Genomic DNA, 14,296 nt, shown 5'->3' on the forward strand with positions numbered 1-14,296 from the left:
TTGTAAAAATGAGAAAAAAATCTACATGGCTTAGTTGTCTATGTTATACAATGATCAAAAATACGTAAAAAGTTAACACTGATTTCAAGAAAAACTGACATGCAACTTGATTTGGAAAATGAAGATATGACAAATCTACGTATTATTCTGAGGGTGGCAGAGGATCTAAGAGCTATTTGTTCATCTTCTATAACAGTCAATATACACTGGTTAAAACTGAAAAAGAAAGGCCAGTGTGTAGTGTAGTGGGTAAAGCAGCTGCCAACAAAACTGGCATCCCACACGGGTGCGGGTTTGAGATCTGGCTGCTACACTTCCGATCCAGCTTGCTAAGGCAACCTGAGAAAGCAGCAGAAGATGGCCCAAGTAGGGCCCATGCACCCACGTGGGAGACCAAGAAGAAGCTCCTGGCTCCTGAACCACCCAGCTTCAGTCGTTGATGTCATTTGGGGAGTGAATCAGCAGATTTAAGATCTCTGTCTCTGTCTCTCCCTCTCTCTCTGTAACTCTGCCTTTCAAAACTCTGCCTATTGAGCCGCAGCGCCGGCCTGCAAGCTACCTTTTCAATAAAGGATTAACTTCCAGAATATACCACCAACTCAAAAAACTCAACAACAATAAAACCAACCAATCCAGTTAAGAAATGGGCAAAGGACCTCAATAAACGGTTCTCAAAAAAAAAAAAACAGAGTACAATAACCAGCAAATAAATGAAAAATGAGATACTACCTCACCCCTCTCAGAATGGCTATTATCCAAAAGAGAGAGTAACAAATGCTAGGGGGGGATGTGGAGAAAGAGGAACAGTTACATACTACTGGTTGGAATGTAAATTAAAGCAGCCACTGTGGAAAGTAGCATGAAAATTTCTTAGCAAACTGGAAATAGACACGCCATATGATCCAGTAATCCTACTACTGGGCAGATACCCAAAAGACATGAAAACATTATATCCAAGAGATACCAGCACCACCATGTTTATAGCAGCTTTGTTCAAAGTAGCCAAAATACGGACTCAATCAAGGTGTCCATCATCAGAAGGATGGATGAAGAAAATGTGGTATATAAACAATGAAATATTATTCAGCTATAAAAAAGAATGAAATTCTACCATTTGTATCAACATGGATGCAACTGAAGGACATCATGTTAAGTGAAATAAGCTGGACACATACAGACAAATACTGCATGTTCTTCCTTACTCATGGGAGCTAAAATTCAAAAAGAAAAAGCAAAAACAACAAAAAAAGAAATAAATGCCTGGGTGTATTAGTATTGCTACAAATACAGTTTTGTCAAACTTTTTTTACATCTTTGTCAAGCCAATGATTAGGAACTATAGTTTTAATGATCTGTGGTTATTTTAAAATTTATTATGTAATAGTGAAATGCACATTTTTCACTTGATTATTATTTATGGACCTTGCCTTTATTCCTGCTGAATCATGGTCTTTTTTATGTTTTATTTGTAGAATGTTTATTTAGTGGAATATTAAGCCTTTGACTATAATGTAAATTAAAAATATGTTATCTCAGAAATTAAGAAGGAAGGAAAGAACGAACAGATGGAGGGAGGAAGGATAGGAGGGGCTGGTGTTATGGAATAGTGGGTCAAGCTACCACCTGCATAACTGACAGCCCACATGGGAGTCTGTTGGAGTCATGACTGCTCTACTTCTAATCCAGCTCCCTATTAATGTGCCTGGGAAAGCAGCAGAAGATGGCCCAAGTACTTGGGCCCCTACCTCCCACATGAGAGACCCAGACAGAGTTCCTGGCTCCAGTCTTCAGCCTGGCCCAGCCCTGGATGTTGCAGCCATCTAGGGAGTGAAACCAGTAGATGGAAGACCTCTCTCCCTCACTCCCTCCCCACCACCTCTCTCCCTGTCTCTCCCCCTCTTCCTGTAATTCTGCCTTTCAAAGAAATAAATCTTTAAAAAAGAAAAGGAAAGAAGGAGAGAGGCAAGGAAGAATAGGGAACTATTCTTAGAATTGTATCTATGAACTACATTGAATCTGTTTTTTGTATTAATAACACATTCACATCAGAATTATGTTGTAGTAATTATCATGCATTTGCTATGATTCTGAGAATCTATTGTATTAATAAATTCCTTAAAAAGAAAAAAGCACAAGTTAAGGATGCTCTAGATGAAAATACTGTACTGGATAAGAAGTAGAGTTGATAACCTCTAAACTGCTCAATAATCTTGGATTATGCAAATAAAATAACTTCTTAGTCTAGATCTTCTTAAACCGTATACAATTTGCAGAATAATCTGTATTTCTTTGAAAAGTGAGATTATTTGCACATATTCTTTAGCATCTTGTTTAGAACCTCCAGTTACTTAACATATATTAAGTATCAATTACATGTATTTCTTTGAGCTCTGTAGCATTTCAAGAAAACATGGGTATTATAACTTCATGTTTTATTAGTATGAAAACTGAGTGGTCAATAAATGAAGCAATTTGCCCTAAGTCAAATCACAGCCTCGACTATCTGCCTCTAAACCCTATTATCCCATTTTTCTTAAGATTTATTTTATTTATTTGAAAGGTAGTTACAGAGAGAGGTAGAGAAAGAGAGAGAGGTCTTTCATCTGCTGGTTCACTCCCCAAATGGCTGCAATGGCAGGAGCTGCGCTGATCCCAAGCCAGGAGCCAGAAACATCTTCTAGGTATCCCATGTTGGTCCAGGGACCCAAGAACTTGGATCATCCTCTGCTGCTTTCCCAGGTACATTAGCAGGGAGCTGTTTCAGAAGTGGAAAATGGAACTGGTACCCATATGGGATGTTGGCATTGCAGACTGGGACTTTAATCCACTGCGCCACAGTGCCGGCTCCTCTCCCAGAGTTCTTTAATTTCTTAACTCCAACTGAAATATTTGTTATGTACTTTCTATATGGTAGGATACCATTACAGATGTTGGAAATAAAGTGGTAAACAAAACAGAAAGTCCCTATTCCTATGGTAATTACATACAAATGAGAAAGATGTGTGTATAATAATTGCATATTATGACACTCAATAATGATAAATATATAAGACAGTGAGAACTGGAAGATGGAAGCAGTGGACCTTCATAGCCAAGATGATGAAGGTGAGCTTCTACAGGTAGTGATATTTAAACAGACTATGTCTGTGTAAGAAACCAAGCCAAGTTTAGTAGTAGGGAAAAACAAAACAGGCAGAGAGAAAGGAAAATGGAAAAATCTTAGGAAGAATTGAATTTTTCTTGTTCAAGGATGAAGAAAAAGGTCAGTGAGTCTAAAATGAACTGAGCAAAACAGGGAATACTAGGATATAATGCAAGAAAAAGACAGGAACCAGATCATAAAGAATCTTGGACTATTAGAAAAAAATGAATTATTTTTTCTGCTTATAATGGAAGCCATTGGAAGGTTCCAGAAAGAGGAATAAATGAACTGCTTACAAGTTTTAAAGGTCTCTCCAGCTGAAATTTTGAAAATTTGAGATGGTGGGAGGAGGCAAAAACAAAATGATTAAATCAACAAGCATGGTAAAATTTGCTATCAGCTGTTCAATATTGTAGTCGCTAGCCTGAAACAATATTAAGCATTTGAAATGTGGCTCATGTGGACCAAAATGTTCTTTAAAATAAACTATACATCATATTTTGAAAACTATCAAAAAGGGGGAAAAAGCAATATATCAATAATGTTTATATTAATTACATGCTAAGATGATAATATTTTATATACTAGATTAAAATATGATTAAAATTAATTTTAACTGTTTATTTTTAATGTATCAATGCTAAAATTTTAAATTACAAATGTGGTTTCCATCACATTTCTATGTAAAAGTGTTGATCTAGATAGTGATTCAGACTAGAATTTTTAAAAAGTAGAAGGCTAAAAAGTATTGAGGTAAATGCAAAGAGTAGAAAAGGAGAGAAATCATTAGGATTCCACAAATTTTGGCCTCAGAAACTCAGTAAACAGTGGTTAAACATACTAGGGGAAGGAAAACTTGGATGACACTAAAGAAGTTCTGTTTCAGAATCTTCTGTCTGAGCTGCCCTATTGGATATCCCAGGAGACATGTCAGATCAGGTCTCAGCACTCACAAATACAATGAGCATAATTCACCTTGAGTATACCCAAATAGTACCCCTTGGGGTGGTGCAGTGTTCAGCCTGAAAAGCTATATACACAACAACTTCATGTCAGGAATTCTCTAGCTCATATATACTCAACAGATTCTGCTAGTTAATTGTTAGAACATGAGGCAGCCATATAAATTTGATTCATGTTTCGTGCTAGGTTCTGCTAATCAAAACATTTAAGGAAATATAGTACAGTGCTTAGGAGTTCAAATGTTTGAGTCTCACAGCCCAGGAATCAAATGCTAGCACCCTCACAGTGAAGTGTGATTCACAGAAAATTTTAAACTTCTTTATTCCTCCTTCTAATCATCTCTAAAATGAAGTAACACCCACCTCAAACTATGAGGCTTAATTAAGAAAATACAAGTAAGGTAATTAACATTATAACTTCTACACTGTAACGTTTAATACATCATAGCAATTAATAAAACTGTGTCATTAGGGATGGAATACATAACAAAGCTACCTCAGATTTTTGGAGATTTTCACTCTAGCTCTACTTTAACATTGGAAAACACAGTATCTTATTCCAGAAGTCTCTTACCTGTAAGTAGTGTTTGGAACATAGACATCCCTGGCTGGAAACTCTAAAATTTCCCTTGTAGGTCTAACTCTACTGTCGGGGTAAAGCTTCACTTGAAGCAGCTCCGGGGTGAGGCAATAATGAGGATTTTCAGGAGCAGGAGAAATGTCTATCTTCAGTTGAGCTGCATATGAAATATATTATAAAAACTATGTAAACATAATAAAAAACATCGTAGTAAAATGTTTTTTGAAGGATTTAGATCCTATTTGTTCAAGAAATATTAGGAGAATACTACAGAAGCTAATACTACCCTCTTAGACTTTTTCACTTCACTTTACCAAATCTAGAAGTTTCCATAAACACATGTAAAATAACCAATGTTTTCTAAATGAAGGAAGGAAGAAAAAAACAAGTCAAAAAAAAAGAAAAGAAAGAAGCAGCAGCAGCAGCAACAGTAGCACTAAACAGAATAAAGAGACAGGGATTTAGTATAGGAACAAGCCAACATTTTAAAGATGAAATGATTTAATTTTAGCATGGCAGACTCCAAAACAGTTTTATTATGGAATGGTTTGCTCTGATCAGAATATGAATCTGTTTCTGAATTCACATACATTTTAAGTGATATTATTTATAATCTCATTTTAGTATTGAAATTTTCAAAATTGTTGAGTCCTGCATCCAAACAGATTACATAATAGCTAATGAGATGAAAAAGGCAGACAGGCTTGCATATCAAAAAATGCACAAAATATCTGATTAAAAACTATACAACAAATTAGTTATGATAACAGTTGTAGTCGTGTCTACTTAAAATTTGAAAATACCTGTGATAGGTCTTAGTCGCCGTAAAACAGACGATGGCCTTCTCATGTCAGCAAGGAATTTGTACAGATCTTCATCACTTAAGCGATCTCCCTCCTATTTCAGATAGAGGGAAAAGTATTCAATAAAACCAAACAGTGGATAAGAAATAAATTTAAATCACTTGTTAATAATCATGGACTTATGATTACAATATGACCAGAATGAAAAGTTAATATGAGGAGAAATATCATCTTGAGGGTAGTGCTGTGGTAAAGCCACTGCCTGTGATGCTGCCATCCCATATGGTTGCTGGTTCATATCCCGGCTGCTCAACTTCCTATCTAACTCCCTGCTAGTATGGTTTGGGAAAAGCAGGGGAAGATGGCCCAAGTACTTTGTTCCCTGCCACCCATGTGGGAAGACTCAAATAAAGCTCCTGGCTTCCACCTGGCTCAGTCCTGGCTGTTGTGGTCACTTAAGGTGTAAACCAGTGGATGGAAGACATCTATCTCTCTCTCTCCTCTGTAACTCTCTCAAATAAATAAATAAATAAATCTTTTTAAAAATCATTCTAATTTATGTCTTCATTTTTATGCTTTCAAATTTTATTAAGACTGATATATTTATCTATTGTATGTATTTATTCATTATCCATTAACTATCCCTATAGAGTATTACAGAATTCTATAAAGTACAGAAAACCAGTAACACAGATAGATGAAAATGAAAAAAAGGAAAAAAATACAGACATAAAAACAACCAAAAAGTAGACAAATAAAGAAAAAAATGACAGTCATTAATTTGTTACACTTGAGTTCACACTCACACTATCTTTTCAACTTTATACTACCAAATTTCTAAAATGCAAAATTTAAGCACTGGATAAATTAAAAAAAAAAAAAAAACTAAACAATTTCTCTTAAGGAAATGTGTAACTATTGTTGATATTAAAACCAGAAAGAGAACTTCAAAAAGAGCTCAATTAATGGGGAGAGATAAAATAAAGAAAATGACATCTAATTAATACAAAATTCCTAATTTGTATAGAGTACTTCAAAATGTTCACGGAAGGGGCCAGTGTTTTGGTGTAAGCAGACTAAGCAGGCATTGGTTCAAGTCCCAGTTGCTCCACTTCCCATCTGGCTCCCTGCTAATGTGCCTGGGAAAGCAGCAAAAGATGGCCCAAGTACTTGAGTCCCTGCCAACCATATGGGAGACCCAGATGAAGCTCCTGGCTCCTGGATTTGGTCTGGCCTAGCCCCAGCCACTGTGGTCATTTGGTGAGTGAACCAGCAGATGGAAGATGCTCTCTTTCTGTCTCTCCCTCTCTCTTAGGTAACTCTGACTTATAAATAAACAAATAAGTCTTTTTTAAATTTTCAGGGAAAACAGAATTAAAAGATATTTTGCTAAAAAAATTTTGAAATCCATAGTTTTTTCATAGAACACATTTGTCATTAACTTACTGAGACCCTTCATATTTTCTTTTTCTTATAATTGAAATAGGGCTTGATTTTATTCAGTCTCTTATTGAAAAGTTAGTGTTTATATTTCATTGATCCAATCTACCTGCCTTTAACATACTCTGTATTGTCATTTTATCTGATTTGTTAATAAATATATTTAAAGCTACTTTATTAGTGTGAGTTCACCATGAATTATATCTCATTTGTTCATTATTAAAGTCTAATCAAGGAAGTGCATTTACCTTTTTTATCTAATTATTTAGGAAAATGAGTTTTATTTCTTAGTGGTAATACATTTTTTGTTAATACTTTTAAAATAGTTTTTATTTTATTTAGTGTGGTTAGAAAAGATGAAGGTTTTTTTAGTGACTTAATATGATTAATTACTAATGTTCTACCCGTTGCTGAAACAGTACATTCTTACCTTTTTGATTACAAAATTAATATAGGTCTTTAAATTGTTCTTGTGTATAATACCTTCAGATTATATCCAGACAAAATTTTTCTGTCTACTTAGCCAACTAAATTAAACTTGTATTATTGGCCTCCATTCCTTACTTTTTCATGCCATCTTCTGGTTGGGGTATTATTCCCTTCTCTAAGGTGGGCCACACACCTTGGTTTAGCCAATAAGCAAACATGATACAAACAGAGATCTGTAAAAGGTTTGCACAATATGGTTTGGCCCTCTCTTGAATTTCTGTTCCTGTTATGACACATGACCAGGCTGAGAGCCAAGGCATGGATCTGAATCATTTCAGTCTTCCCAAGAGAAGTTAGGCTAGATAAGCTGACTCAAGCCAGTAAAGCTGATTCCAAACATGAGAATGAGCCAAGTTTCCTGGAATGGTCTACCTACACTGTTCATTTACTCTACATTGTTTATTTATTATTGTGTATCCCTGGGCAACAGATGACTTATATACCCACCAACAGGCAAATGTCTTTAAAAATACTGTGAGGGTTTGATTTTGTTGTTAAATCTCCACATACTTCTATTAATTTTGGTTCCACACATTTCAAATCTGTACATAAACACTCATGATTACTATATGCAATTGTGGATAGTAATCTCTCATAAATTTTTTTTGTGTCTCACTTAAGGGAAACTTATGCCTTGAATTTTACTTTATTAAAATTAATTTATATTTACCTGATGAATAATTTTCTAACTCTTTAAAATATTAACTAAAAATATTATAGGGGCCAATATTGTGGTGTAATGGGATAAGCCACAGCCTGCAGCACGGGCATCCTATATGGGCACTATTTCTAGTTCTGGCTGCTCCACTTCCAATCCAGCTCCCTGCTAATGTGCCTGAGAAAGCAGCGGTGGATGGCCCAAGTTCTTGGGCCCCTGCACCCATCTGGGAGACCTGGAAGAAGCTCCTGGCTCCTGGCTCCAGCCTGTACCAGCTTAAAAACATATTTTAAATACAGCATGGTATAAAGTATACTGTAAACACTTTCCATTACTCCATGCTTCCAGTAATCATTTATTTTTAATTTTTCATAATCACTTTGTGCTACCTTCCAGTTAACAAAATTCAAAATGGTATCTGGGACACGATGAATGCTCAAAATATATCTGCTGGATAAATAGGTGAGGGATGAATCACTTGTTGATTTAAGCTTACAATTTCATTTCACTGATAAAACAGGCTGAAAAGTGAAAAGAAAGCTATAGAAATAGAAGTGATGGTGCAACTGAAGAAGAAAGAGTTGGAACGGTCATATATGCAAGGTTATGACACTGTATTCAGTAAACAGACTGCCGCATTTCCACAGTTGTATGTGATCTATCACTTCATCCAAGTAACAATCACTGAGGCTTTCCCTAAAATCTTTCTTTTACTACTGTCTGTAATGAAAGGATCACACTTCAGACATCAGCACTTGTTTATTCCCCTCACTGGAATCTCTCAGAGCAGCTGCCTAGGAACACTGTGACATTAACAGTGAAAGGTCTTCAGTTAGATGGCTGTCAATTCAAAGCCTGCTCTACCACCAACCCTTGCCCTAAGTTGTAAGGATTTCATCCTCTCGCTCAGACCACCATCTAAGAAAGAGGAAATTTGACACAATTCTTAATATTTTTCCTTTGACCCACTCTAAAACACATGGAGATGGTAGAATTCTCCAGTTTGTCATACCATTTCAGGTTTTCTTCTCCATAGGGTTCTGGCCACCTGGTCACTTATAACAAAGACTTTCAAAATTTTCTGATCATGATTCACAGCAAAAATCCATTTGAAATCAAAATCTAGTACACACACACACACACACACATACACACTTAACTCAAAATCCAGAAGCAAGAGGGCTTCCTGAAGCAATATTTAAGCTCATTACATTCATTTCACTATTACTTTTTCTATTCTGTTTTTTTTTTTTTTTTTTTTTTACTTTTAAATGGGTATTATCTAATAATCTGATACCTACTAGCCCTAGTGAGTCATGAGCAGCATTTGAAAACTACTAACTCGACTCATGATTTGAAGAGGAGGAACAAATCTGCCAAGAAAATGATGTCCTGGATATACAAACTCACTTTTAAAAACAACACGGAGGGGCCTGCATTATGGCCCAGTGGGTTAGGCTGCTACATGGCCAACATCCCATATGAATGCCACTTTGACGCCCAGCAGAAGATGGCCCAAGTGCTTAGGCCCCTAACACCCATGTGGAGGACCCGATGGAGTTCCAGACTCCTGGCTTTGGCCTTAGGCCAGTCTTAGTTGTTGCAGTTATTTGGGGAGTGAATCAAGTGATGGAGGATTCCCTCTCTCTTTCTCTCTCCCTCTCATTCTCCTTTTCCTCTCTATAACTCTGCCTTTCAAACAAATAATCTTTTAAAAGAAAAAGCAAATTTTTAACCCCACTATGTTTAAGAAAAGTTACACCATTATAATCGAGAAATAAGATATCAGCATATGTGAAAGATCAATTTTCATCCATTAGTCAAGGTCAAAATTTACATAAACATTATAAAATGATAAGTTCACCATAAATTCTTATAGTTTTAATTTTTGTTGTTTTTTATTTTAATTATGAAAGTTTTAAAATTTTCTCAAAAGGGGTGTGCTGTGGCATAGTGGGCTAAGCCTCCCCCTGTAGTGCTGGCATCCTATATGGGTGTTGGTTCTTTTTTTTTTTTAACAGGCAGAGTGGACAGTGAGAGAGAGGGAGACAGAGAGAAAGATCTTCCTTTGCCGTTGGTTCACCCTCCAATGGCCGCCGCGGCCAGCACTCTGCGGCCGGCGCACCACGCTGATCCGATGGCAGGAGCCAGGTGCTTCTCCTGGTCTCCCATGGGGTGCAGGGCCCAAGCACGTGGGCCATCCTCCACTGCACTCCCGGGCCACAACAGAGAGCTGGCCTGGAAGAGGGGCAACCAGGACAGGATCTGGCACCCCAACCGGGACTAGAACCCGGTGTGCCGGCGCCATTAGGCGGAGGATTAGCCTATTGAGCCACGGCGCCGGCCAGGTGTTGGTTCATATCCAGGCTGCTCCTCTTCCCACCCAGCTCTCTGCTATGGCCTGGGAAAGCAGGCCTGGGCCACCATACCCATGTGGGAGACCTGCAGGAAACTCCTGGCTCCTGAGTTTGGATTGGCCCAGTTCAGCCAATGTGGCCATTTGGGAAGTGAACTAATGGATGGAAGACCTTCCTCTCTGTCTCTCCCTCTATCTGTCTATAACTCTAACTCTCAATAAACAAATAAGTCTTTAAAAAAATTTCTCAAAAGCATACTGATATACATGTACAATTACTACTTTTCAAAAACTGAAAGAAATTTATGTACAGACATCCCCTGAATTCCTTCATGACAGAACAATACCTGCTTAAAAAAATTCGTCACTGTCAGAGTAGCTGGTCGAAAGCTAGTCAAATTACAGGCATCATCTCCACTTGTTGTCCTTTCAAGTGATCGTCTGCCAACAATACTAGAATTTCTCCGCTCTGACCAAGATCCTTTTCTTTCTATCAGGAAATAAAAGTAAGGTATTAATTTTCAAAAAATTTGAAATCCCAAGTAAATTTTTTCAATCTTCATTTAGGTAATATTTTCTTAGACATAACACCAAAAGCACAGTGAGAAAAAGAAAACAAATTGATCTTTATCAAAATTTATAGCTTTTGTTCCATAAACAATACTATCAGAAAAAGATAACTCACAAAGAGAAAATATTTGAAAATCTGATAGTAAATAAGATGTGCATATAGAACATACAGGAAACTCTCAAAGTAATGAGAAAACAAAATCCATTTAAAAATTAGGCATCAACTAAATACTATAAAGACAAAAAGCCATTAAAAATGGAGAAAGGACATGAAAACATATTTCTCTAACTGACAAATAGAAGATGGTGCTTAACATAATTAGCTATCAGAGAAAGGCAAATCCAAACCACACTAAGATATCACTTCACCTGCACTAGGATGTCTATAGTAAAATAAAAGATAGTGATGAATGCTGGCAAAGATGGAGAAAGCAGGACCTTTTCATAGGGCTAGTGGAAATTTTGGAAAGTGCAGTCACCCTGGACAGTCTGGCCATTCCTCAAAAGGTGAAACATACAATTAACTTATGACTCAACAATTTTACTCCTATGTATATGTATATTCAAGAGAAATAAAAACATACTCATTTTTCCATATAAAAGCTCGTACATGAACATTCATTGCAGTACTGTTCACAATACTCAAAAAGTAGAAATAAACCAAATAACTATCAATTGATGAATGGTAAATAAAATATGGTATATCAGTACAATGGACTATCATTTGACAATAAAAAAAATGAAATACTGGGGTCAGCATTACGGCACATCTGGTTAAGCAACTGCCTACAATGCTGGCATCCCATATGGTTCGTATCTTGGCTACTCTACTTTAGATTCAGCTCCTTGCTAATGTGTCTGGGAAAGCAGAAGATGGACCAAGTACTTGGGCCCCGGCACCCATGAGGCAGACCTGGATAAAGTTCCAGGTTCACTGTTGCCATTTGGGGAGTGAAACAACAGATGGAAGATATTACACACACTCTCTCTCTCTCTCTCTCATGTATGTGTGTGTCCCTCTCTCTGCAACTCTGGCTTCAAATAAATCTATAAATAAATAAATAAAATACTGATACATGCTATAATGTGCATAAATCTTGAAAACAATATGCTATGTGACAAAAGCTAGGCACTGAAGACCACATACTGTGTAATTCCATTTGTATGAGAAGTCCACAACAGGCAGATCTAGAGATAGCAAATATTTTAATGGTTGTTTAGGACTGGGTCTGGATTTTGGAGGCATGAAGAGTGAATGCTAATGGATACAAAAGTTCCAAAATTAGATTGTGGAGGTGGTTGTAGAACCCTGTTGGTATAGAAAAAACCGCTGTGTTGTACTCTTTATATAGATGGGTTATATGGTATGTATTTTATCTCAACACAAGTGCCAAAAAAAAAAAAAAAAAAAAAAACGACAAAAAAGTTCCTTTTATGCTATATATCATTGCAGAGTCTACAAATAAAATAAGCCTAAGTGAGAAAAACTATACATTTAGAAATATTTTATACAAGCACTCTTACCTCCAGTACTAATTTCTACTTCTGTAGAATCTCTTTCTAAACTCCCAGCACTGCTAACAATATTCATTAAATGGATTGCAGTCCAAGCAAAAGGCATGCGATACTTCCCAAGTCTCTGGCAAAACTGATCGGCTTGACTTTTCAGCTTCTCCAATTTTTCCTTATTCTGCAAAACAGAACTTTACACATGATTACATCTGAAAAAAAAGCAATTAAAGGCTATTTCACACAATATAAAGGGACAAGTTAAGAATTCTCAGCTCTAAGTAAAGATGGAAAAATAATCCACCTTTCAGAGACCAAGTAAGTATATTATCTCAACCACTGAAAAACCTCATTTCATTCTATAAATGTATATATAGAGTGAGTCTTTGAAAACCTGCTTGTGACTATGTCATCTCAGGACAAAGGGAGAATAAGTACTAAACATATTTATTTATCAAAAGTTCTATTTTAGGAAAGAAAGTAAAACAACACTCTTGTCAGAACTGCTAACTACAAAATATTCCAGGCTATGATTTGTTAAATTTTGCTACTCTGTAAAAAATGGAAGAAGCTCAGCCCAGATGAAGCATTCTTGAACTTACAACCATCGTGAGATGGGCATGGAGGGCATAAACAGGGCAATGGTAAAGAAACTCAGGGTTATATTAAAAGACCTAAAGAGGACAAAGCTCTGAAAAAGACTAATGTTCCAACAGTATATGGAATTCTGGAAGATATTTTGAGGCTGGCTCAACTTTTAGACTACTCCTGAAACAAATACTACAGTGTCCTGCAACAGTCAACCGAGAGTTCAAAATAGAAAACCTATACCACTCCTTTCACACACTCTTTCCATGACGGATGTTAGCTTGGTATATTCTAAAAATGCTATCCTATCTTGGGATGCAGAACTGGGAAAATACGGAAAAAGAGCTAAATGGTAGCATGACTTACACCCCCAAAACAGGTCTTGCTTTAAGAGCCTAAATATCAAGTATACTTAATTCTTTCAGTCTATATAAAGGTGTCAGGGAAGGTATTGGCGTTTGTCAGCAGTTATGACACTGGTTAAGGGGCTGGCGCTGTGGTGCAGAATAACCTCTGCCTGCAATGCTGGCACCCATATAAGAGCCGTTTCAAGTCCTGACTGTTTCATTTCCGACCCAGCTCCCTGCTAATGTGCCTGGGAATGCAGCAGAAGGTGGGGGCCCATGTACCCACATAAGAGGCCGAAAAGAAGCCCCTGGCTCCCAACTTCGGCCTGGGCCAGACCCAGCCATTACAGCCATTTGGGGAATGAACCAGCTGATAGAAGATCAATAGTCTCAGTTTCTCTCTCTCTCTCTCTCTCCCCCTCCCTCCCTCCCTGCCTCTCTCTCTCTCTCCTTCTCTCTCTGTACCTTGCCTTTCAAATAATAAATTAATAAATCTTTAAAAAAATAAAATGAAAAAGACACTGGTTAAGATACCTTCATCCCACATAAAAGTCCCTGGGTTTGAGTCTTGGCTCCACTACTGATTCTAGCTAATTGCTACTGATTCTGCTAATGTGCATCCTAGGAGACAGAAGGCTTTGGCTCAAGCACACGGGTCCCTGCCACTTACATGGGAGATCTGGATTGAGTTCCAGGCTCCTGGCTTTGGTCTGGCCTATCCCTGGCTGCTGTGGGCATTTGGAGAATGTAACAGTGGATAGAAGATCCCTGTCTGTCTGTCTCTCCCCAACACCAAACTCAGTCTCTGCCTTTCAAGTAAAACGAAAATAAGTTAAACAACACTTTTTAAAA

The 14,296-nt window shown here is 37.1% G+C and overlaps 1 protein-coding gene across 2 annotated transcripts in view; it reads right to left on the reverse strand.

Annotated features, from left to right (window-relative positions):
- Window positions 1-14,296, reverse strand: part of DOCK7 (dedicator of cytokinesis 7) — a 248,232-nt gene that overhangs the window by 166,033 nt on the left and 67,903 nt on the right. For both annotated transcript variants that reach the window (XM_062191451.1, XM_062191452.1), the window contains exons 11-14: window positions 12,525-12,690; window positions 10,778-10,920; window positions 5,488-5,581; window positions 4,679-4,841 (exon numbers count right to left, since the gene is read on the reverse strand). In XM_062191451.1, the coding sequence (XP_062047435.1) occupies window positions 4,679-4,841; window positions 5,488-5,581; window positions 10,778-10,920; window positions 12,525-12,690 (566 nt within the window). The remainder of the gene's footprint in view (window positions 1-4,678; window positions 4,842-5,487; window positions 5,582-10,777; window positions 10,921-12,524; window positions 12,691-14,296) is intronic.

Source organism: Lepus europaeus, chromosome 5 (genome assembly GCF_033115175.1).
Source record: "Lepus europaeus isolate LE1 chromosome 5, mLepTim1.pri, whole genome shotgun sequence".
Classification (NCBI taxonomy): Eukaryota; Metazoa; Chordata; class Mammalia; order Lagomorpha; family Leporidae; genus Lepus; species Lepus europaeus.